At 41.6% G+C, this 25626-nt stretch overlaps 1 protein-coding gene across 3 annotated transcripts in view; it reads right to left on the bottom strand.

The window, feature by feature from the left end:
- fndc3ba (fibronectin type III domain containing 3Ba) overlaps positions 1 to 25626 on the bottom strand; it is an 83044-nt gene that overhangs the window by 54598 nt on the left and 2820 nt on the right. Inside the window, exons 2-3 of one of the 3 annotated variants that reach the window (XM_067479183.1) lie at positions 7406 to 7551; positions 4351 to 4426 (exon numbers count right to left, since the gene is read on the bottom strand). In XM_067479183.1, coding sequence (XP_067335284.1) covers positions 4351 to 4426; positions 7406 to 7522 — 193 coding nt within the window. In that variant the 5' untranslated portion in view covers positions 7523 to 7551. Of the gene's footprint in view, positions 1 to 4350; positions 4446 to 4965; positions 5192 to 7405; positions 7552 to 25626 lie in introns of those variants that run through there. The other 2 variants (XM_067479182.1, XM_067479184.1) reach the window with 2 other exon arrangements.

The following is a 25626-nucleotide window of genomic DNA, read 5'->3' as shown; positions in this document are numbered from 1 at the left end:
AGTTCCGAGTGTACAAGTGCACACTGCAGCAGGAGGCCGGCAAAAAAGAACCTCGGTGTGCTTCTGTAGTGATGCAGGGAAAGCAGCATGAAGGATATCAGCATCAACCATCCAAGTGCGACTGCCAACGAAGCAGGGAGAAACCGAGACAGTGCGAGACGATGATAGAGACACAGACAGAGAGGATAAATGGTTGAGAGCTACAGGCTGAAAGAAATAGACAAAATACAGAAGACAAAAGCAGAGCACATGCTCAGGGTGTGATGGAAGATCAAGTATGATTGAATGATTGCATTTTACTCTTAGCATTTTACCTATTTATTATGGCAACTTGTACTCACTGTACTTTTGAAATGTAGTTCAAACTTTCTCTCATATACATGTTTTGTCTCGAAGTGTTTGCAGAACTGCTCCAAGGTCAGTTATTGTCCAACAGCAGACTATCCCACACTGTAGTGACCCAGAGTCACTCCATGCTCACAGGTGCTTATCAAAGTGCTGAAAAGGGACAAGGTTTCCATAAAAGGAGAAAAAGGCTGGGGGCAGTAGCCTGAGGGTGGAGAATGTTCTGCCCAGCAACAGAAGGTTATAAAACTAATATGTGATGTATGAAGTTTAGAACTGTATAGGACGGAGAATTGAAACTCTGTCCATGTACTTCTCTTTTGGATGTTGAAGCTTCTTTACTAATTACACTTGAGGTGTCACAGACCAGATATTGTCATTTTTGCCATGACACAGGGGTAACAAAATGAGGGAGACACAAAAAGGGAGAGCAAATGAACAGCAAACATCTGCACACAAAACACAGAACAGACCTTTACACGATTCACACTCTCTGTCCAGAAGATACACATGCCAAACCATTGTTTGGCAGCAAGACAGCCTGGCCTGACTGAACTGCAGCAGAGACTACACTTCCCATTATGCCACTGCAGCAATCAGCAATCCTGTTTGCGGCTGCATGCATGGTGAATGCATTTGTCACTGATGGATTTTACATTCAGAAGCAAAAGCCGTGCAGACGTTAAAACCATTATTGTGAAATAAAGTAACTAAACACTGGTTGAATTTCATTTCATTTCTTTATGCTCTATTAGCATTTTAAATGACACTGGAAATCTAATTTACAAGTTCTTGGTGGCAAAGATATATGCAGCACACATAAACCATCTCTATTCAGATATATTGGAATGACATGGGTACATCTGTACATCTGATTAGAAGCCTAACAAAAGGTTGGTTATGGTTACACTCAAATAAGAAAGAGCACAAAGTGGTAGGGGTTCAGCTGCTGCCATCCAGGCCCTATGATGTCACTTCCTCCTCGGCTAGGAACATCTCGCTTTTCTTCACCCCCTGGCCTCATCATCCCTCATAAAAGTCCAACAAAGCCCAAACAACGCAGTAAACCAACACAACCTTGTAAAACACACGTAGACACACACACACATTAACACACTCACATTCCAGAGCAGGGTGCTCTAACACACCCTCCAGAGTCCTCTCCTTTGATGTGAGTGTGGGAAAGCTCAAGGGAATGGTCTTAGTGGGGGTGGGAGAATGAGAGGGGGAGGGGTTGGCACGAGGGGGAGGGTAAAGGAAGGAGAAGAGTTCATCCACTAGAGCAACATGATGAGACTTTAAGAGATGGACCAGGAGTGTGTGTGGGGGGCAGTGTAATTGGGGGATTGGGTCAGTTTAAGTTGACCCCTGGAGCATTGCGAGGTCAGTCTGTTTAAACAGGGGACGGATATGGACACGCACACAGACACATACACACACAGGTCTTAGTGGAGAGGAACTTAGTGTTTCTGTGTGGAAATGAATCAGTGCATCTTAATATAGACTGACTCAAACACACACACACAGACTAAGGAAGTGCATGTCAAATAATAGAGAGCAAATTATGTGTATGACTGGCATTACTGAGAGTTAAAATTGAAAACTTTTCTACATTTCAGAGCAAGCATAAATTACTAGAATGTGTACACCGGTGTTCTAAAATGATTTTATGGGCCCTGGGGTTATGGAATTTGTTGAGCATAATAAAATTCTATGTAAACTTTGAGTCCAAATAAAAGTGTGAATCAGCCAGTAGCATTTAGAGGTGGTGTACATAATAAGCAGCACTTAACATCAATCCAACAAATACAGAAGTTTTTTCCTGCTCACAAACGAAGGGGCAATGACGAAGACGAAAGGAGGAAAAGCTGGAGAAAGACAAGAGAGCAGTGGAGAGGGGAGGCTGGAGGTTCGAATGAAAGAATCTTCTGGCTGCTGTGTCGGCGTCTCCAGGCGGGTTGTGCCTTGGCAGAGCATCTGTGTATGTTATCTGTGTATGTGTACGTGTGTTTGCATGCACGCACCGCAGCGCAGCGGCTAAACAGAGGTTACTTTATATAAAAGCTGGTTCCTGGCTGTGCCCTTAGGTCTCTGTAATAGCACTCCCTCACACACACACACACACGCACACACACGGACGCCAAAATGCAAACACAAATGCAGCGACAAGTACACAAGCATACACAAAACACAGAGCTCTCAGTAATCACACCAAGTCTCCGTCTAAAGGAGCGACTCAGTTCGCCTTCAAAACACACTGCCACCCTCCACCTCTCATTAAACCCAGTGACCTCCTCCAGTGAGAGACAGAGGGAGAGCGAGCAAGAGTTTTCTGAGTGTGTGTGGCCCTCCACATTAAGAATATGCGCATTCAAACATGACCTCAAGACCCCAGCCACCCGCCCAATTTACTGCTGTCAACTGTAGTAAAGGGCACCGAAAAAAGCACCAGCAAACGCACGCTGTGCCTTCGATGCTGAACACCGCATGCACCCACACAAATAAACAGACAACCACCCAACTACGTAAGACACGTCTGTGCAAATCATTGACTCTTATCCCATTCATCTAATCACTGAATGCATTAAACTATTCTTTTATCTGTCTTTTATCGATCTTCCCATGAGTCACTGATCCATATCTATAAATTTGTGTGTCAACTGTATCTGCACTTTTTTGCATCTGTCCATCTTATCGTGCACTCTGTTTATCCGGCATTATCTGTGCCCGTAGGTCTGCCTGGGGCCATCTCTCTGATTTAAGGGTAAAATTGAATTACATGGCGGGTAAAGCAAAGGAGGCGAGCTGTAATTAGTTACAACATTTTTTTTTTTTTAAGGGCGGAGTCGGTGTCTGAGCCATACTGTTCTCTTTCAGAGAGATCCCTCCCTGAGAGGGCAAAGAAAAAGTAAGAGCTAGAGAGAGAGACAGGCAGACAGGGAGAAGGAGAAGACAAGAAACAAAAGCACCCTTTCAAGGTTTCAGAGTAGAAGCTTACCCTGCTGACATCATCAAAGTGAGACACGACTCCACAAGAGTTGGGGGAATTCCCATGTTACTGCAACCTCCTTCCATCATTAAGAGCATTTCCAGTCTTTTCATGTAAGGATTTTTAACTATAGGTTGATTCTTCTGATTTAACTATAGGTTTTTAATTTGGAAGCATTTCTACTTCTATTTCATCTCTGTTACTTCTGCAATACTGACTGGACTCCTAAAAGACAACAATAAAGCAGTATTCTGGAGTCTTGCACATTTTACAGCAACATATTATTAACTTTTGATATATAGATATATCAATTTATGATTTTAAAGTCACATGGCTGGTAAATGTGAATTGGCACTTTTCTACCTTGTCGGTACCCAAAGCACACTGCACCGCTTCTCATTCATCCATTCTCACAATGACAAACACACACTCACACACTAGTGGAGGACTCTCCATACAGGCCGCAACTAACATTGGGTTTATTAAGTGTCTTGCTCTGAGTGGCCTCAAGACAGGAGGAGCTGGGATAAGACAGGTGAAACAATGGACTTTGCATTTCCCGGCTTGTTGTTGTAAGATTATACCCAGATCATCAGTATTAATGGTGGATGTCAAATATGATTTTTTTAGGTTTTGGCAACAAATAAATATTTGATTTTTAGTTTAATAACATTTTTCCAATCTTTTCAACGGAACATGTATGCATCATTATGCTTAGTCAAACCTGGAAAAATTAATCCAAGAATTCAGGCTTTCACCTTTATCAACACTTAATAATGAGCTATTGAGATAAACATGAAATGAATGGTACTTAAATGTCTACTTAGATGGTAAAAAGGTCAAAAGAAGTGTACATAATATAAATTACATATGTTTTAGAAATTACCCCTAATGTCAACCATGTGCAGCCAGCAAATAATGAAGTAATGGAAAATACTGTGTCTCACAGTGAAACACAACAGTGCAACTTGGCCACTTGTTAATATGTTAATATTTTAATAAAAGAAGGGACTGACCCTGGATGCATTGTAGTGAGCCGTCCTCTGCTCGGATGGTAAACGTCTCCCCTGGGTTCACCTGCACCAGGATCACCTGTACCAACACACCCGCCAACACACACACGAACACACACACATGATATAGTGAGAAAGCACAAATCTGAATAATTGATAAAAAACATAAAATACATTGGTATTTACAAAAAGATACATGTCACACATTATGCCATAAACATGTTGTTCATCCATATTCAATAATCACTAGGCCAGACACTTCACAGGGCAGCCAACAGGCTTGCAGAGGTGATATAACACCATTGGATCCCAGAGCAGAGAGGACACCGAGAGTTTACACGTATGAACGAGGTGTTAGATACGCTCATGGTGAGACACTAATGCGATCTCACACACCGTGAATTGTCAAAGGCATTTCTGTTGTAATCACACTGATTGGTAGAGAACCACTAAGACTAGTCCACACAAATGCTACACCCATGGAGAGAGGCACAATTAATCACAATTAAACATACTGATAGGTAAGCGTGTACAAATGGAGCCAAATCACAGGAGCACTGATTTAATTTGCGTGTGTTTCTGCTGAATGTGCCTGAAGGGAGTATGCGTGCACCTTACCGTCATATTCTCTGCATACAGATTGTTGAGAGTGTACACGTGGCTGTAGACATGAAACAGGTGACCCTCCATTACACACACACACACGCTGATCTATTCACACACACACATGCATGCACACACAAGCACAGCCCTCTCTACACTCTACAGGTGTGCCGTCGTAAAAACCTCATGTCCTGGGTTCCTCCTGTAGCGTCTGCATGGACTCCCATCTCAGCGCTAACCTGCTCCTCTCCCTCTGACACACACATACGCACACTCCTTGCTCTGTCTGCTGCAGCGGCTGCTGTTGCTATGGGAACCCCAGCATAGTACAGGGCGACCCATGTTTGCCAAAGACTGAGAAAACCCCCATATCAGGCCATGTGGGTGTGGGTGGGTGTGTGTGTGTGTGTAGGGTTACTTCATATATGGATTTGTTATGTTTGAGGCCCCCATTAGCCAGGAGAATAAAATGTGTAAAAACATTTATAACATAACATGATTGATTGTTAAAGCTGTAACAATCCAGTCAGCAAAGGGTCTGATACACAAAAGTTTTAAAATTATGTTGGAATAAAAGCAAACCCTTTTTAAATCACAGAAACACCATAAAAATGATTTCTTTAAAAGCAAATTCTTATAAATTTAAAACCCAATAAAAAGATGCCTAGTGGAGAAGGCCTATATTTATGTATAATTAAGAGTTATTTCAAGTCACATAAAAAGCAAAAATCTGGATTTGGCTGGAACTGCACTCTTACAATGTTGGTGTCATAATTGTGTCCATTGACTGATTATATATTGACTGTTCACACCACAACTACATCGCCAACAGGTGCACAGATACATAAATGGAACAGAGCAGTATGATGTTAAGTTATTATGGGTAAAGGAACTAAAGGTTGATAATAAAATCAATCCCGTGAACTCCATTACATTTTCAAATATTCAAACACTGATATTTTAGGTAGATGTCATTACTTGGTGTTACAAGAAAGCAATGAATGAATAGAATAAAATGAAGTAGAAACAATCAGGCAATAAATGGTTCTAAAAGGAAGAGAATATGAAACCTCTTGTGGGCTAAATTAAATAGGGAATAGGTGTAAAACTATTGCAATTGTGAGGTGTTGTAAGGTTAAATTGTATTTGTACAAGTAGTATGTGGACAGTAAAAGCCAGAAACAGTTTCACTTTTTAAAAAAAGAGAATGAGTTACGATTACAGGTAGCAGAAGGTGAGCACACACCTTCTTCTATCATGACAGCTGATCAGACCAAATTGTACAATTGCCAGTTTGTGTTGATAGGTGGCTTGGAAAGATGAAAGCACAATTGTGACAAATGTGCAGCAAATACTGTTCAGCTTTGCCTAAAGTTAGCATCGTCAATTCACCTCCAATTCTCCCAGTGTAGTAACACATATTATTACATGTGATTTTCTGTTGCGCCTTAACGGTCACATGTTCATATTAGATCTCTGTGCTTAAACGGACAAACACCTAAACTGATGTAGGAAGTTAACGAATACGTGTTCTCAGGCTCAACTAGACTCAACACAGACATCTGTGTACTTGTGTGCCTACACATACACACACAGCAAGAAAGACCAAAAGACAAACAAATACACACATGCATGGACACACAGACTCAAATCTATGTAATCATTGGTCTAGATCCTTGACTCCGTACTGGGAACCAAGTTTAAACTGCAGGGTGTTACAATAAAAAGAGATCCCTAACTGCTGTGTGTTCCAGCCAAAACCCTCCCTAACTTTTATGTGCTGCAGCCAAAACACTCCCACCGCACTTCCTCTGGGCTGTGAAGGAACAAGCCAGGCACATCACATACACATCATCATCTTCCCTCATCTACCAGAAGCGCACAGTGTAAAAATGACTCTGTGACAACAGGATTAGACCCAGGTCAATTAACTGTGATGCTTTTAATTATGTTGATTGCTTCCTCTCGCCTGTGCAGAGCTTGGGTAGGCTTTGTACTTTCAAGGTGATCTGTTTGGCTATGCAGCATCTGATAAGATCGGTCAGTCACAATGAAACTGAATCCTCTTCCAAAATAATTAAAGTCAAGACCTGGGATCCATCACTGCAGCCAGCCAGTTACAGTATATGCCGCTTAATACTTTTCAGACAGAATGAAGTGGATGTGCTCACATGTGTCTCTCTTTGTTCTTGTTCCTTGTTCCTGTTACTGTAAAAGCTTGGCAGCTTTTCATTACCTGTGGCTACAAACAATGGGGCATGTGATACGATTACGACCAAAAGTTAAGTTTTTGTATACTTCTGGACTCTGTGTGGGTGCATATGTGTAGCAACACAGGAATGTTCAAAAAGGAAGGCAAGTTTAAACTGCAAGATGTGATGTGTATGTGCACACAATGTGTGTGTGTGTGTGTGTGTGTGTGTGTGCGAGTATGTATGTTGGTGTGTGTGTTTACCTGCTGTGCCGCGTCACCGTTAACCATGTGAGGCATGAGAGGGACCTCCCCGTTCAGGAGGGGGGGCGGAGCCAAATCCAGTGGAATCTGGTCTGTCATCATCATTGTGACGTACATTCATGGAGAAATTCACTGAACTGCCCTACCTGGGAAAGTACAGTGTGAGAGAGAGAGAGAGAGAGAGGGAGAGAGAGAGAGAGTATGAGAAACAGGATATGAAGGCTGTACAGTTACTTCTACAAACACGCAGTACTGTGACAAATTAAAACAAAACAGATTAGCTGTGTTTCCCTATACTGCTTAAAAGAAATCACAGAGGATTCTTAAAAAACACAAAACAAAACATCACTGAGGGAAAAAAAAAGGAAGAGTAATTGTCTGATGACCTTTAGCAACTGTTGGCCATATTTCAAACATTAAACCAAGGGGTGTAATATCTGAAGATGTTGGATAGAAGTTTTTAAGTTCAAAACAACCAACTTCTTCTTCTTTTCTAAAGAAATCACTTTGGGGAATGAGAGTTTGACAAGAGGACTATTCAGCCCATGACTCATCTATTGAAACAGTTAAAAAAAAAGAAGATAAAGGTTTCCCCGTGTGCAGTGTTTATCCTAAGCCAAGATGACTCGCTACTAGCTTCACACCGAACTAAAAGATATAAAAGTAGATCATCTATCTCTTGGCAGGAAAGCAATTACGCAAATTTTGTAAAATATTTCCTTTTACTGTTTTACAGTGAAACATAAAGTCATTTCGAAATATGCCCTTATCTTGCCAGCCAACCAATGTGTTGCCATCAGTGTTTACCACGCCATTTCCTCATCAACAAAGCAATTTTCCACATCATGTGAGCATGAAAACCTTTTTTGCATTGTCGAGAAGCTTTCATTAAATTTGTCTGTGAAACCCAGAGGGTTTAGTGCAGTCATACAGATTCCATCCCAAATTTGATAAGCACTTGAAACAATACGCAGATATTTTTTCCTAATAAGAGGCGCAGGTGAAAAACAACAAACAGCCATACGCAGACAGGAGCTGGAGAGAAAGAGAGAGTTTATGTGCACACAAGCAGAACAATAAGAGAGATGGAGAGACATAGATAGTGTGCTGTTAACAAAAGGTAGGAAAAGATAAACTTTTGTGCAGGAAGAAAGACAATAGCCACATTGAAAAAGACAGAGGACATTGCATTATTGCAGTGATGCTCAATGATTCCAATCAATGCTTTACTAGTATGCTGGCTTTTCCTCTTACATTGACATAGTAACTTTGGTAAAAATCTAACAAGTCATATCATGTCTGTATGAAAGAAAAAAGATGAAAGAGGCAGAGATGAGAGCGAGAGGCTAATTCAAAGCTCTTCATCATCCTCTTCAATAGTCCTGTAAAATAAAGAAGGGATTATATCGAATATCCTGTTTGGAGGATTAATAATACCAATTTTTGGATGAATAAGGTCTTAGGTTGATAAGTAAATAGAGACAACTGCACCTGTCAGCTTTGTAAATACAGCCCAGCAGATTAGTATTTCGTATATTGTAGAGCAAACATGCGAATGTAGCAACAATGAGAAGCTTTCTGAGGTCTTCTGGGGTCATTTGGGTTGGCGCTCTCTGGAGTGTAATCAAGAGCTAAGTCTGGAGATGGTTTCTTTGCTTGCATAATAATAGCAGTAAAACCCAAAAAGCAAAACTATGAGAGAAAAAAAAATAAATGAACAACAACCAAAGCCATTCATCTTAAGTGGAAAATAACATGGCTTCAGCTAATTGGCTATGTAGCGAGAACAAAAAAAAAAACCCCAAAAAAACCCAAAACAAAACAAAAAAACAAAGCAACGTGTGTCAGCTGTGCACGTGGTCTTCATCAGACTAAACTGCCAACCCCGGACTTTAACAGGAAGAATGTATGTGCTTACACATAAACACAGCAGAAACCACAAAGATAAACACACAGCTCAACCACTAAAGTGCTCATATACTTAACGTCAGCAGGGATGCATATGCTGTCTCCTGGCGGCATGCGCACACACAAACACACACACACGCAGCAGATAAATCACAGACTGCCATGCAAGAACCGACTTACACCCCCCCCCCATACATTTCTGCACACATATAGAAAAACACACAGAGTCATTACCAGAGGTAGATTACTGAATGACGTAGGTGTTTCACTTCAGTGCCTTCCAGTGAAATCACTAAAGAGCTACTGACTAATGGCTATGAGCAGCTATTAGTACAGTACAGCATTCAGCATCAGGGGTTTGCTTTCCATTCAAGTGAGTAAAAGAAATCTATCCAGTATCCATCCCTGACATACATACACACATATTATTCACATGTGCGGACACACACACACACACACATTCCTCTGAAAACAGCTGTGTGTCATTGTTTGTCTTTTCCTTCAGCTGGTCGTCTTTTAGCACTGTCAAGGCCTTTGAAAAGGTTACTAGATCACACAGCTGTGGCTCATATTTGCTACATAAACACACACACACACACATTCACATCCCTCCCAGTGTCTTTTTCTGACCATCTCATCTTTTTAATTCTAGAGTTTGTTCTTTGCCTTCCTAAAACTTTCTCCTTCTCCATTCGAGCCCCGTTCCCAGCTCAGCCTGGCCATCCTGCCTTGAATGGACACAGACACACGCACACACACACACAGAGTTGTGTCCAGGACACATCACAGACAGATGGTAACACCACTCATCAGCTATGCCAGGAAAAAGAGAAGACCAAGACAGAAAAGAAAGGAGGGAGCAAGAGAAAGAGAGAAAGTAAATGAAGCATTGGCTTATATGATAAATAGACAGTGAATGATCAGGTGGACCGTCCAAAACATCTCTTCCAATCTCCCTGGTCTTAAAATAAACCCTTACTTTCTGATGAAATTCATTAGATTTATATAACTGTTCTACTCATGAACACGTCAGCCCAAATTACAAGTAGTGAGATTCCAATAATGCAGTGTAAAGTCCAAGGAATTCTGGCTTTGGACAGGGTTACGAGCAGAAAGTCCTCCTTTACACTTTTGTCTCCATTCATATTGATCATATTTATTTATTTTTTTGCCTTACCTATGGTGGGCGTTGAATGTAGGGAACGGGTAATGTTTTGCAGCTGCTGTCTGTGGTGTGTTGCATGTTTGCTGCAGGATCTAATGCACATATCTGGACATTTTACGTATCAATGAATGAATAATGAACTTTGTTTTCCAGTGGAATTGTTTCCAGATGGATGCTGCTGTTGACAGCTTCAGACATCACCATGTGTACACACACAGACCTACACACACACACCAACACACACACACACACACACACACACAGAGGTTTCCGTTCCCCAGTGGAATGTGGGAGGAATAAGGTGTCGATTCCCAGCAGGGATAAAATGTCAAATTGAAAAATTCCATGTCGGATCCAGAAAACAATCCCCCACTTGTCCGGTGTGTATGGATGATTTTGTGAATGTGTGTGTGTTTGCATGTACACGTGTCTGTGCCATTAGACAGAAAACCCTGTGTAAGCATGGAAACAGCCTCTGCAACATAAAAGATGCATGAGTAAAACACACACCGACACATACTGTAGCGCTCTCGCTGTCTCTCTCTCACACACACACACACACACACACACACACACACACACACACACACACACACACACACACACAGAAGCCCTGGATATTCAGAGGCAGCTCTGACCTAACAGCACAATATTAGTCATAGAGCCATTCATCATTCACACACTCATGGCCGATGACTCCAGTTTGTCCTTCCATGGATATTCACAACCACTTAACAGACTGTCTGACTTACTTCCAGTGGATTGTTTCACACCTTTGTCTAAAATCTGTCTAGTGTAACTTGCCCAAATAATCTCTACTACTACTAATGTGTACTGCTATTCATAAAAACAGAAGCTCAGAAAAGACTGAGTGAAACTGATCACATGTCCACTTCTTCCTCCACCTCAAACCACACAAATTTCCTCTATGATGTAAAGAAAATAAAACAGTGTGACAGCATACAGTTTATACCCGCACAGGGAAAAGGCTACAGGTGAAAAAAGGCAAACATTAGCTAATTAGCCACATGTGTGTTTCTTCTATGCTGCACAAGATGACTGCTGCTTTGGATTCCTGCAACTGCGGAGATCAAAGTTAGTCATGTCCTGGCATTTGCCACACAGTGTAATGCTGAGTCAATGCACAATCAATCACAATGTTAATGACAGCAGTAGGAAACTGTGTTCTGTGTAGTAAAGGCTGATTATATTTTGCAGTTAAAAGCTTAAAATATAAAATAACATTTAATTGAAAAGATTTGCCCAGGGTGTAATTTAGGGCCAATGTTGAAATTAGATTTTCAACAGTTACAGTATTTTTACAGACTTTTTTAGAAAAGTCTAGAAAAGCAGGTTTGAGAGCCATACAGACTACTCTGCAAGATGAGTTGCTGACAAGTTTTTGTCAGTGACATGTGTCCGAGTTATAAATGGACAAGAAATTGATTTTTTTTCTCCCCTTAGCAATCTTAGATAATGTACTTTTCTGAATAAAACAGAAAACTCAATTTACTGCAGTGCAAATTCATCATATATAGAGAGAGTCCTCTAGAAAATGACTACATAGTTGTGTACTTGGACACCAATGAAATACTCACATAGATACACATTGGAAAGATAGTTGCAAAACTGCAATAATTGCAGAAGATTAATACGCTGTCGCAGAACTATGCATATGCCGTTATTAAACAGTCATACACATACATGCTCATATGCAGAACAGAAAAAACAATTATGTCAGCAAATTACCAACTAAAACAAACATGGCTCCAGTGGACTAAGATCCTCTAGGAGAGAGAAAGACAGACTTGAAGCTTTTATCCAGTACACCAACTTTTATGGGAAATTGGAAACTCTTTCAAGAACATAAAGCTGGTCCTGATTTGGGCTCCTTGGTTCCTACCACAAGATGCAACCGACATACTGCAAATCACTGGGGCTGCAAAATACTAGGGCAGAGTTTGAAGCTTTCCTGACTACACAGGCACAAGCTTTGCAAGAATCTTACACAACTGCCTCTTTAAAACATCATCAACCGTGAGATTGGAAAACGGAAGTAGGAAGATATCAGACTTGTTGCTGCTTTGTTCCCTGATGTTACTATTGTCAAAGTCCCATTAGGTGCTGACCCCGAAGAACTCACTTTTAATCACAAATTTCACAAAAGTTCGCCCAACATTTGCGGGTCCTTGGGCAGAAATGGAAACACCTCTTTGTAAATCCCCTAAATTTATGACTGGTGGGGTAGCAGTTGAAGATAAGGCCAGAGAAAACTTGCATTATTTTGCCCAGCTTTGTTATCTCGGTAAGTGGGTCAGGCCCTTATTTACTTCTCTTTTTCTATAATTATGGGAATTTTACTTAAGGTGGATTTCAGTAATTCTAAAGCAAACAAAAAAAAGAGAACTGAGAAAGAAAGACTAAGAACTGAAACTGAACTCTATTTGTTGCTTAGGTAATGTTATTCTCTCTGTAATACTGTGGTTTACTAGTCATGACTTTTTTTGCATCATTTAAAGTCAGGACCTTAGTGACAACAAGTGACTAACCTAAGACATAGATATCTAATAAGTAAGATCAATCACAGGCTAAATGCATGTTTCTTATCAATAATGTAACTGATGTGTTATGTGTGTGTAGAGATAAAATAGAGAGATAGGTGTTGGTATCTTCTTCCTCCTGGGTGTGTTAAACAGTGAGGAATGCTCTCAGGTGTCACAGCTCCGAAATGATCTGTTTACTCAAGTACACACACTCACACACACAAGATAGAGTAAGCACCTTTTTACCAGAAGACAAGAGAGAGAGGTGGAGTGGAGAATGGGGAGATGCAAAGAGATGAATAAGGTAGTGGGAAAAGAAAATGATAAGTAGAGAGGAAAGTAATGAGGAATGCTGTGCTTTGGCTTACTGGGAGGGGAAAGTGAACACACACACACGCGGAAAAGACAGAGTCAATTTATAAAAGATGGAGCCTCTTCAGTTTCCCCATGTTGGCCGTCAGCTTTCTGCACGTTTAGGTAGTGTCTGTGTCCCTGTGTGTGTGTGAGTGTGTGTGTCTGTCGTGTGTGTGCCTGTGAGAGAGAGAGAGAGTTTCAGACTGTTCTTCAATTAGCTTACATGCAGGCATTTGGCTTGCATATGTATATGGATACAGTACAATTTGTGCAGGGCCATCATGTGTGTGTGTGTGTGTGTGTGTGTGTGTGTGTGTCGTCTTGCCCTGTAATTGCGGTAATGATATGTCATCCACAAAGAAGAGCTCAGAACTGGTAGAGTGGAATGCAATGGACACATACAGGCACACGCACACCGTGTATGAACAAGCTCCTCTCCAAACTCCCTTAACTGAGGACTTTAGCCCTAAAGGCCTCAGAACTTTTTCTCTCCAGGCAAATGAGATCCAGCACCACCACATTTGATGATGAACGAAAGACTCAATCGACCATCTGCAACGTATGTCTTCCATTTCGCTTTTAACAGGCCTCTTTAAAACTTTCAATCAGACTTCAATGCCTCATCATGTGCAGAACGTTGATAAATTAATGCCGTCTTTTTCCTCTTGCATCAATCTGTCATATTATGATTTCTGCAAAAAAATCATAGCCTGAGGGTATGTTTCAAAAGTATGCTCTCTCCAGGACAGCACTGCCTCGGGCCTCACCCTTGTCAAGGAAAAGCTACAATGACCTAGAAGTCACATTTGCATACATTTGGCATCCAAAGACACTTACAAGTGAAAGAGACACACAGACACACAAGAGCAACTTGGAGCTCAGTGCCTTGCTTAAGGAATACGCACGTGTACTCCAGTAACTTGGGGATTAACCTGTGGACACTGTGGTTAGTGGACAACCTGCTCTGCCTCCTCAGGAATAAGTATGTCTCACTCAAAGATACACTGAACTGACTGCCTTGGTGCAGGACAATCACTTGCATCATCAGAGAACCCTGCCTGAGCTGGGAGTATTGATGCAAATCCAAAACACAACAGGTAATCAAAACTGAGAATTACCTCAAAACGGTCCAGTATTCAAAATAAATTTTTTTTAAAAAAAGCAGCATTTCACTGCCACAGATTCTTTTCTTCAAATTCTGGCTCCTGCTACGCTTATCACAACAATGTTGCAGGTTTGGAAGCTGTGTAATTGCCACGTCCCACATTCCCTGCACGAATGAGCATTTCTTCACTTTAACAGAATGCAAATGAGTCTCCAAGGTTGTACTGCGGTCGCCGCCTGCATCTTGTACGTAACTCAAGGCAGATGGTATTAACAATCTGCAGTTAGTCCTAAAAAAGGCAGGAACACCCTCGTGTTTAATGACAGTGTCTGGTGAAATCTCAAACCAGCGTGCTGCATTTTCTTAATACAAAGATGAGTTAGCATTGAAACAGTATTCAAGTATTTATTACAATATTACTTCTTGTATAGTAATATTCCCTTTCATTTTCTCTCCACTTCCCCTTGTCTCCTTTTTTCCTGTTTCCTCCTAATGGCAGGCATTCTGCTGATGTGCAGTCGAAGCACAGACAAGTCAAGACTTAGCCTGCTAAACGACAGGCTCAGCACTTCCCCCCCCCTCCATCCCTCCATTCCACATACACAAAATGTGCACCCGGGGCAAAGTCTTTCTCCCATCTCTTCCTCCCATCCATCTCCTCATCCATGCAATCCTCTCATTAGGCCTGGTTTCCAGGAACCAGGCTGGAAACAGATGACCCAGTGACTTCAAGTCAGCCTTCGCTCTGCCTCCCATTCCCTTTGTGCCTCTCTCTGTTTTATGGATGTAAGTAATAATTATGTAGTCTGTCCATCTTTAACAAATCAAAGATTGTGAATTTCTTCTCTAAACCCCTCTTTAAACTACTTTTAGTAAAAGTAGCAAAGCAGATTGAATTTGTACACAAAAATAAAGCTACAGTACAATGGCATCCAGTTTTGTCCAGGGTGCCAAATAAAAAGCTCAGCCAGTGAGTCCAGGATCTGACTCTTTTGCCATTTACTTCCTGGAAAGACCCCACCTTCTCCACATTCCGCTATTCTGTTAAAACACAGCTCCCCTCTCCTACTGGCTAATGGTAAGCCACTGGCTCCTCTTATAGGCTGTTGTCAGGGCAGTGGGCAGGAGGAAGCAGCAGCCCATTCCCAGGGAGAGACTCCAGTTACATAAGTGCGTACACACATATACACACTCACGGTATTAAGACAACACCCTCAACACAAAAAAGTGGAACACAAAACAGGGTCAGTAAGAAAGAAAGGTGGAGAGACAGTAGAGGGAGTGCAGAGAAAGAAAAGATGAGAAAGAAGATGAGAAAAGGAGGGGAAGACAAGGAGGGAGGGGTAGGACAGGCATCAATTTTCCTTGTGAACAAAATGAAGAGGAAATGGCTATTTTACACCCAGGTCAGGAGCTGTGGGAGAGTACTTCCAGTTAGAGTGTGTGTGAGTGTGTGTGTGAGAGAAACAGAGAGGAAAAAGGTTAATTGATCACCTAAGCAGAAGAGCAGCGGACCAAAACAGAGAACAATTCCAGTAATGCACCCACACATGTGAGTGACACAAGCCTGTAGATTTATACTCACTGAAGCGATTTGGTGCTTTTTAATCAATATTTTCTTTCCAGGTGGAACTGACTGACAGCAATATGTTAACTGAGAGTAGAGCAGGGACGTGAAGGAGCGAAGAAGACAGGGGGAAAGAGGATGAAGAAGAAGAAGAAAAGGAGGAAGGGGAGTAAGAGGGCGCCGGCGGTTTGAGTGTGTGTAGAGAGAGAAATGTGTGGAATCCTAATTGTGTTATTGCTCCAGAACAAAAATTAGTCCTGCCTATCATAGCCCCGGCAGCAGCCAGTGAACAAGTGTGTGTGTGCAAATAAAAGGGAAGGGAAGGAGAGAAAATTGAAAAAAGTTGAGCAAAGCAATGTTAAAACGTGCTGCTGGGTGTCCAATATCATACAGTCTGAAATATCTGTTGACAATTCCTTCCAATAATAACAATACGTCATATGGCAATATTCACAATATATGCACCATAATGTGGGCATCTCACATGTGGCTACGAACCCAACAAGCACGGTGGAGTCTGAGGAAGGGTCCACAGAATGGAGCTTCCTCTGTCTTTTGGAAAAGGTTCAGCAACAAATCAGATGAGAATCAAACATGTTTAACCAACAAAGAGTGGAAATGAGAATGAACTGATGGAAGCAGTGGCTCGGAGTCAAAAACATGATGCCAAACTAAACTGTTAAGAAAAAAGCATCCTAGATACAATAAGCTCTTAAGGAAACATTTCATTCATACTTTGTTTTTATAACCTTGAGTTGGTCAAGTTTAGTATTTGATGATGCTCAGGATTTTTTTTTTTTTTTACAACTGTTTGATTTTGCACAGCCCCCGGACTCTATGCTGATGTGACCAATTTCATACTGTCCTTCATATCATTACAACAAAAAATATTGCAAAATATTGTGACAGAGTTTAGGCCTACATTGCCTGGCCCTGCCCTCCACTTTTCTGCCAGCTATTCATAAAGGCAGAGCGTTAACAATGAGCTCTGTGTTGCAATGGAAGTTCTATGTTAGGTCCTTATCGTCACATTAGCACAGCACAGTTAGCTCCAGCAGATGTGTGCATCAGCCAGTGAGCCCTCCCTTCTGCAGCTGTACAGCTGTGGGCTGGCCGTGTGTGTGTGTATGTGTGTGTCTGTTGGGGAGAGGTGGGAGGGGGGTTGGGCAGGGGGCCAGCAGGCAGCAAACCCACAGAAGAGGCCCTGACAGTCCAACGCTTGCCACGTAGCCACGCAGCAGCAACGCAACTCAAGGGGAGGAGGAGAGGACAGAAGAGGAGAAGAGTGAAAATCTCAATCTGATATCACAGGTAGAAAGGAGGAGAAGTAAAGTGAAATAATATGGGTCAATGTTCAGGAAGTATCTTAAAAAACAAACACCGACGTTACTTTGTGATATCATTTATCCCACTCGGAGACACTGACGTTTCCACCAATTACATCAGCCGAGCCCGCCAGACTCTCACTCTTCTCCAACTGAGAGCTTCTTTGACTTACATATGATCAAGGATTGGCTCCACAAACTTCTAACCACACAAACACACACAACAAAATAGTTTACAGACCAGCGTCAACATAAACCCACCCCGTCTTATCATCATCATCATCATCATTAACACTGATGGTATTGTTTTCATTGCTTCCAGCAGCCTCATCAATGTCCAAAATATCACTGCCATCCTTGTGGCTGATGCTGCCAACACCTTCATCGTCATTATCCCCATCAACATCAATACGCCAAACTGTCTTGAAAACATTTGTTGGTGTTTGTGTGTGTCTTATACAGAGGAAGTGGCTATTCTCCCACAAGCACATGAACATGACTCACTCTTCTTCATGGCTATGCTTCTAGATTTTTCTTCTCCTTTTGTCCTTTTCTTTGCCTCCTCCTCATGTCTCTCCCTCTCTCACCCCCCCAACCCTCACCCCACCCCCTCCTCCTCCTCCTCCTGCCCCACCACAGTTCAGACTGTTCTCCATCAGATCCAGAGAGGCTGAGAGCTGACTGCTGTACAGACCAGAAGAGGTGCACTGAGCCTGAAGAGAGCTCACAGCAAACTCTTCCCTAACGCCTTGGATCTGCAGAGCTCAGTCTGGCCACACACAGGGAGACTGGCTCCACAAGCCTGCAGACTACAGACCAGGTTAACTGAAGTCTCCCTGTTGACATTCATTCACCATTAAACCTTCAGAATTGCTTACGTAAGTCGTGGCTTTTTGTTATAGAAACACAGAACCCAAATGATCTTTATCCTACTGACCAAAGCTCAAGATCCACACCTCTTCAAGTGTCCTTGTGTGTAAGCTTTAATAAACAAAAAAAAAGGCAGAAGTGTTTTATCTAACCTTCAGTGTCAAATATGATAGTCAAACACAAACACATGTACAAACAATCCACAAAATACTTTTTTTAAAAAAAAAAAGCAGAAAACCAGAAATAGGGCAAAAACTTCAAGAGTTAATCATTTTTTTACGGTATACCAATGATTCAGTTTCAAACATACATATTATTTCAAAGTCATTTTCCTCTTGTCACCATGGAGATATGATGGCAGGGTGAACTCAACTCAGGTTCAAACATTCTTCCTTTGTCTGTCTTTCTCTCTCTCCCTCTCTCTCTCCCACACACACACACACAGTTCTTTGCACAGGATCATTTACACATGCATTACAAACTACACATTTAACATTCCAGACATGACAATATTATACTAGCATGACAATATACAGCAGCAGCACTGCATAACTTCAACCATTTATGCATCTTTCTTTAGTGTGTCTTCACCCAACACCTCATCGCCATCTTTTTTTCCTTTTTTGCTGTGTAACGCAGTTGGTTCCAGGTAATACAGCCCTTTACCATAAAATTATTATTCACCCACAGAGCTGGATCCTTTTCAAGTGGCAGCTCAGGTAGCAAAGTGTGTGTTGTGTACAACTTTCATTGCACACTTTGTGCACTTTGTGCAACACACACAAAAAAATTTAAATAAATGACCGGTGCCCATGATCACATGCACCAAATCTCTGCATGCCTTCCTCTTCCTCTTCTCTACAATCTCCTCTCTTCCATCCCTCTTCCAGCTGAAGCCTGTCTCAGAGCCTCCTCTGCCTTCCTTCTTCCCCTCCTCATTGCCCTCCATGTGGGCCCTCCAAAAACAGCCCCTCAGCCTTCAAAAGACAGCCGCCCATTCAGAAGGTTTGGGGGGAGGGGGAGGGAGGAGAGCAGTGCAGTGTTTGAGAGGAGTGAGGGGAGGTGGGGGTGTAGGGTTCTTATTCCCGCTAAATTGTCCCACATGGCTGAGCGTGCTTAGTTTAAACAAACACAGCCACTTCCTCTTCACTGCCCACCACAGCAGAGGCACGCACACGCACCTGCACACACACACACCAACACATCAACTGGGCACACGGGCATGCTAGAACTCCAATAGCAAGCGCACACATGATAAACACGCATATACACAATGCATTGTGCACCCAGGCAGGGAGCAGACAATGCTTTCAGTCTTGCATTACAGACTGTAAACTTATAGCTGAGCCCAGACTCAAACACTCCAGCACTGAAGATTACTCCATGCAAAGTTCGTTAAAAAGAAAAATCCCACGTGCAAAATAAGAATATTCAGTGTAAGATCAAGATTGTATGTGTGTGTGTTGAAAGTATGGAAGATTTGGTCAGTGTGACTTGTTAATATATTATTTTGAAGCCACTGCCACATTAAATGAACACTGAGATGCATTAAGTTATGTGTATTACTGAGTAGACTAAGTAACCAAGGAAGATAAGAACAATGCTTCTGAGGGTGTGAGGGAAAATTTAAATGATGATGGATGTTACATATATGCGCTCAGTTACATTAATAACATTAAAAGTAATAAAAGATATACTAAATATTAACCATTTATTCATCTCACAAATAAGAGTTTATACTGTGGGCTTGGGGCCAGTGCTGCATATTTTCTATGCACTATATACTGTGAAAACACAAATGTGTATTGAAATTTATTTTATTTAGTGAAGTTCGCTTCTGTGATTTTTCATCCACCTACTGTCTCTTTAGCCCTAAGCTCTCTGCACAGAAATACACAGTAAAGCAATGACCTACAATCATCATAATCAGCTCCACATTACAAGCGGCTAGAAAAGAGGAGTGAAGGAGGACAACCACAGACTCCAGACAATAAGCCCACAGTCACCGCCAGCGGACCTGCTGCCGCCCAGGCCTGCTCACACAGCACGTCTCTGCCACTAATGCCGAGCTCCATCAGGGCTGCATGCCATGAGTCTTAATTAAGACAGCTATGCCAAGTCAAAAAGTGAATTCTACTCCCCCCTTCTCCCTCTCGTTCTTTCACACACACACACACATACACGCACAGAGACAGATGCACATTCTCGGATGGAAAAGCACGCAGACAAACCACTATTCAGATCATCAGTTTTAGGGACCATAAAAAAGCTTGCACGGTGGGAGGTGTGTGTTTGTGTGTGTAGGTGCTGAGAGAGAAAAACTCTTTAGTCACACCTACATGAGAAACCTGTCTCCTCTCTCACAGACACAACTGACTCTGAGATGCACAAACACAGCCTTTGAATGCACAGCAGAGCAAGCAAATCCTGAATGAATGGCTTTTTACATGCTAAAATCTATGACTAACTTGTTGTGTTTACAAGTGTGTGTGTGTGTGTGTGTGTGTGTGTGTGTGTGTGTGTTTACATGCCTAGAAAGCAGGCAGCTGTGTTTAATCCGTTAGAGAAAAACTGAATTGGTCTGAAAAATGAGAAAAGACACTTCTGGGACTAGCTGGGCAATGGAAAGTGTATATACAATCACTTGCTCCCTAACATCACACACACACACACACACACACACACACACACACACACACACACACACACACTTACAACACCCCTCCCCACAGCCAGAGGTCAGAAGGTCACATTCCTTTTCCTCAATCAGCCTCAGGATTTCACACACTAGCTCAGGGATGTGGGTGTGTGAGTGTGGGTTTGTGTGTTTCCGCCTGCCTGTGTGTATGTTGTTGGGATGTTTTAGTGATTTGAGGGGGGTCCAGTTTAAGGGCATGAAGGGAATAGCTTAAGGAAAATGGGAGACGGAGGCCGTGTCTACACCATAATAGATTAACGTGAAAAATGTATTTTCCTCACAAAACTCATGCATGACACAGACAGCTGGTACAGCCAGAGACATTGTACGGATTTGTCAGTAATCTGCGTTTGCGTTTATGGAATCTGTTGATTTTGCTAGCGTGAAATCCTACTTTGAACAAACAGTTCACACATTTCAGTCTCCGTTTACTTACTCTGAAGCAATACTTAAACGAATAAACACATTTTTACACAAACTGGAACTGGGAACTAACACGATTAAGTGTAGCAGACTTTCGATCAGATCAAGAATTACTGTTTTTCTTTCATGAAATCTCTAAAGAATACAAACACATGCTTCTAAATTACTGTCTCGTGCCTACATCGTAGATATTTTTCTTAAAAAATATAAATACAATGACCAGTTATTTAATATCTGTAGCAATTTATACTTTTTCCATGTGCATTATCAATCAGTTAGGCATTTGTTGGAGAATTTCCTCAAAATGAACAAGTAAATACCAGCTAATATATGGGAAATTACGAGAAATGTTTCTATGCGGAAGATACATTTCATTGTAGGTGACGTTTTGAAAAGAACTGCAAAAGTTCCTTAGCTTTTTCAAATGTGTTACCCTTGTGGAAATGGACTGTGAGTGGCAAAAGTACAAGCAGGAGAAATGACAGGTATGTGGAGCAGAGACGGGTGGGAGAAGTCGGAGAGAGGAGGAGGGGGGCGCTCAAAGTGTGTCTGCAGCCCCTGAAGAGGTTAGAAAAAAGGGAGGAGGGGTAGCGGGTTAACAAGAGAAGGCAACACAAGATATGGCTTTGCATAAAAAAGAAAAAAAACAAAAACTACTTCCTCTTTGAGCAGAACCCTCAACTCTGGCCCCGCTTACCCACCAACATCTGACAGTGTGTACAACATACACACATAAACAGAATATGAACATACACAAAGTCAATCACACACACAGTTCCAATTACACTTACAGCCATATAATAATGACAAATATAACCAGTTACAGAGTCAGCCCCCTTACTCACACACTCACAGTCACACACACACACCTCAGCCCACAGCAGGCTGTAGACACTTGAGATACACACTCACACAGTCAGGCAAACAACAGCCATTAATGAAGGCGGAACTTTCCACAGGCCTGCCAGCTAGCAACACCAACACGCCTGTCATGTCATGCATGTATGTGTGTTTCATGTTAGATTGTTAAGTCTGTGCTCTGTGTGTGTTCAGGTGCACACTCCACAAACACACACACACACACACACACACACACACACACACACTCACTCTATCTATATACTACACCTCTGAGGAACTGTGTGAGGGCGGCCAAGCGCTAAACAACTCAGCCAAATGAAGGGAACTTAAAACTTGACAGCCTAATGTCTGTATTCCAAATATTTTTGTGTCTGTCATAATCATCACAATCTGCTGTTTTCTTCCTGTGTCAGTCTCTCACTGCCGTCTCTGCTGTGGGCGTACAGCTGCTGCCAGGCCCTTTTAAATGACACAATGTGATGAGCAACGACTCAAACCACCAACTAGAGAAGTGAAAGTTTTTAGTATAGTCACATGTAAACAGTGGAGTTTATTCAAATTAACCTCACACAAAAATGCCAACATTTCCATTGAAGTATAGTGTGCCATAATAACCACATAATCATCATGTACTCTGTACTACAAATCCTCCTTAATTGCCAAAATAAAAAACAACAAATTGAATCTCAAAGCACATTACATAGTATGGTAAGGTGGTCTCAAGTACTAACCATTAAAACCTTTTCAATGATGTCTGCGACTGAAAAGGGACAAAAGACAAAATGCCACAGAAGACATTTTCAAACCTCATGGCGTGATGCTGACGGACTGCCTGTTTTTTCTGAGGATAGAGACACACCGAGGTGAAGAAGACAAACAAAAGGCACCCGGGTGCAGGCAAAGATCAGAGGGTACAGACAAGGCAGTCGACTTTTTACTTCCAACCACCTTTTTCCATGTGTTGACTTTTTTTCCCCCCTTTCATTAATTTATGTGACAGAGGCTCCTTGAATTGCCACTGTATAAGAAACTGTTGCAGTCTGCTATAACAAAGCTGCAATAAAGAGACATTCAGAAATTATTAAAAGGTTAATAAAAAAAAAAACAACAAACAAACAAATAAACTGACTAATATACATTTTTGCTGCAAGTAAATATCCGTTGTAACCTTACCCAAAATCATTAGTATGACTTGCTCAGTTGCAGTGTCTACATGGTAACAGGACATATTCAGTTGTGGTGTTTATCTGTATGTCAGACATATGGAGCCCAATACACAACTTTGTATTTATGCTTATAAAAAAATAGGTAAATAGACTGGAATTGTAAAAATACTGTATGCTGAAGGACACGTTTATGCTTCTGAAATGCTTTCTGTGTTGCCATGAGAGTGAATTATGCCATCAAGGTTACGTTTCTGTTTGAAAAATTTAGAATAGCTAAGAACTTAAATGACCTTTAGAAACAGACCTTGGAGAGCCTCAGATTTAATTTCAGCAACGATAGTTCATCAGAGCAGGCATTATGCTTATCCAAATTTCATAACTTTCATTTAGGACTGGGAACTCGTAAAAACCTGATCCAAACTGAGAGGAGAGGAGTGGGTTATAGGAAAAGGAGAGGAGATGGGGAGCAGAGAAGTTGAAAGGATTCTTTTATCTTTTTCCAAATCAACTGTCAACAATGCAGGAAATTATCGAGGGAGACAAAAAAAAAAAAAACTGTTGAGACGAGGCTCCGGAGGACGAGAGAGGCATGAAGGAGGAAGGGAGGGAGGCATGCAGAAAGAAAAAGAGGAGGGGGGTAAACATTACAGCTCTGTGCCAAGCAAACATAAGATGCTGGGATACTTCAACAAAAAGCCAGCGATTCAGATGGCAGAGAAAGAGCGCACGAGCAACAGAGAGAGAGAGAGCACACAAGGGAAAGAGAGAGAAAAAGACAAGAAGAGGGAAAGGGAAAGCATCATGGAGCCAACAAACAGCTTTTCTCATGAGACCAAGTTGGGTTTTTTTACTGTGGACTTTGTACCAGCATGTTGGTTGGTAAAATGTAGTGATTATAAAACTAAACCCTGCCAGACATCCAACGTAATTATGGATGTTAACCTAATTTAAAAACTTAAAAATGACCGGGACATATAACCTGTATGTATTAATGCCTGGATCTAAATTATAATCAAGCTGCATCTAATTTAATTCAGTTTCATTGATTGTTTGGCAAAAAATGCAAAACTTTTGCTACAAACATTTGTTTCAAACTCCACAACGCAATGATTGGAGATTTTGATGTGATCAAACAAATAATAGGAAAAAGTCCCATTGTGTGTGCGTGTGTTACAAAATGGTTCATAACAGATTAATAAGCAGATTCACTAAAAATGATAACTGTATGTTGAGCACACATCTGTTAAAAAGATTGGGTGAAGTGTGTTTGGGGCTGTGGTACCCTCCACAGCTTCCCTCCCTCCACATGTCAAAGCAGCCACAGCAGCGACTGTTTTCAAGGTAAACACACCAGTCTGCTTTACCACAGGGGGGGCCCATGTGCTTTACTGTGCATCATCAGGGCAGAGGGGTCAAAGAGACAATAGGTATAAACCACACAAAGCCTCCTCCAGCACTCCAGGTGTCAACCCCTTGACTTCACAGTAGACTCACATCCAACTCCGCCAAAAACGAATCTTTTTATCGCAGGCAAAAAAGCAGGAATTAGATCAATCAACCGATCGAAGTGCAACTCGGCTACAGTTTAAGGATGGCAGCAACCTATATGTGCAACACACCTGTTGCATTTGAAGAAACACGAGCTATGCGTGATAGCAGCCTTTATACAAACTGCACACACGGGGCAAACCAACTGATGACATTATATACAAAAAACTAATGCAGATGAGAAATGGAAGATACACCTGCTTTTCATTATCCAATAGTTGCAGGGCTAATGTCCCCATTTCATAAGATAAATCAGCACTTCATTATTCTCATCATCGATTATTGTGACTTTTTTTTAGGTTATATTTTAATCATTTACTCGTTTGTTGTCAAACAAGCTAAGACTAATTAGTGTTTGGGATTATTTTTTGTAAATGACTTCAATAATTGATTTTTTTTTTTAATTGTGAAATTCATATTTCTGCTCCAACACTGAAAATGAGAGCGTATCTTGTTACGTTCTGCAAACTAAATGGCAAAAATGACTTCAGGATATTTTACTCTCAGACACTGGCCTCCAAAATGCATCGTTTACTGTACAGAGGTTCGGCAGTTAGCAGCTATAACCGGCACTGGGGCATCGGCACGGTTCACTTTAAATGAGCTCTAACTCCTGGAAAAGCAAAAGAAAAAGAAACAAACAACGAGGAGAAGCTTTTCTTTTCCCTTGCTCAAAGACACACTAATC

The sequence above is a fragment of the Channa argus genome, chromosome 16 (genome assembly GCF_033026475.1).
Source record: "Channa argus isolate prfri chromosome 16, Channa argus male v1.0, whole genome shotgun sequence".
Taxonomy (NCBI): Eukaryota; Metazoa; Chordata; class Actinopteri; order Anabantiformes; family Channidae; genus Channa; species Channa argus.
This window is presented reverse-complemented; position numbering and strand designations above follow the sequence as displayed.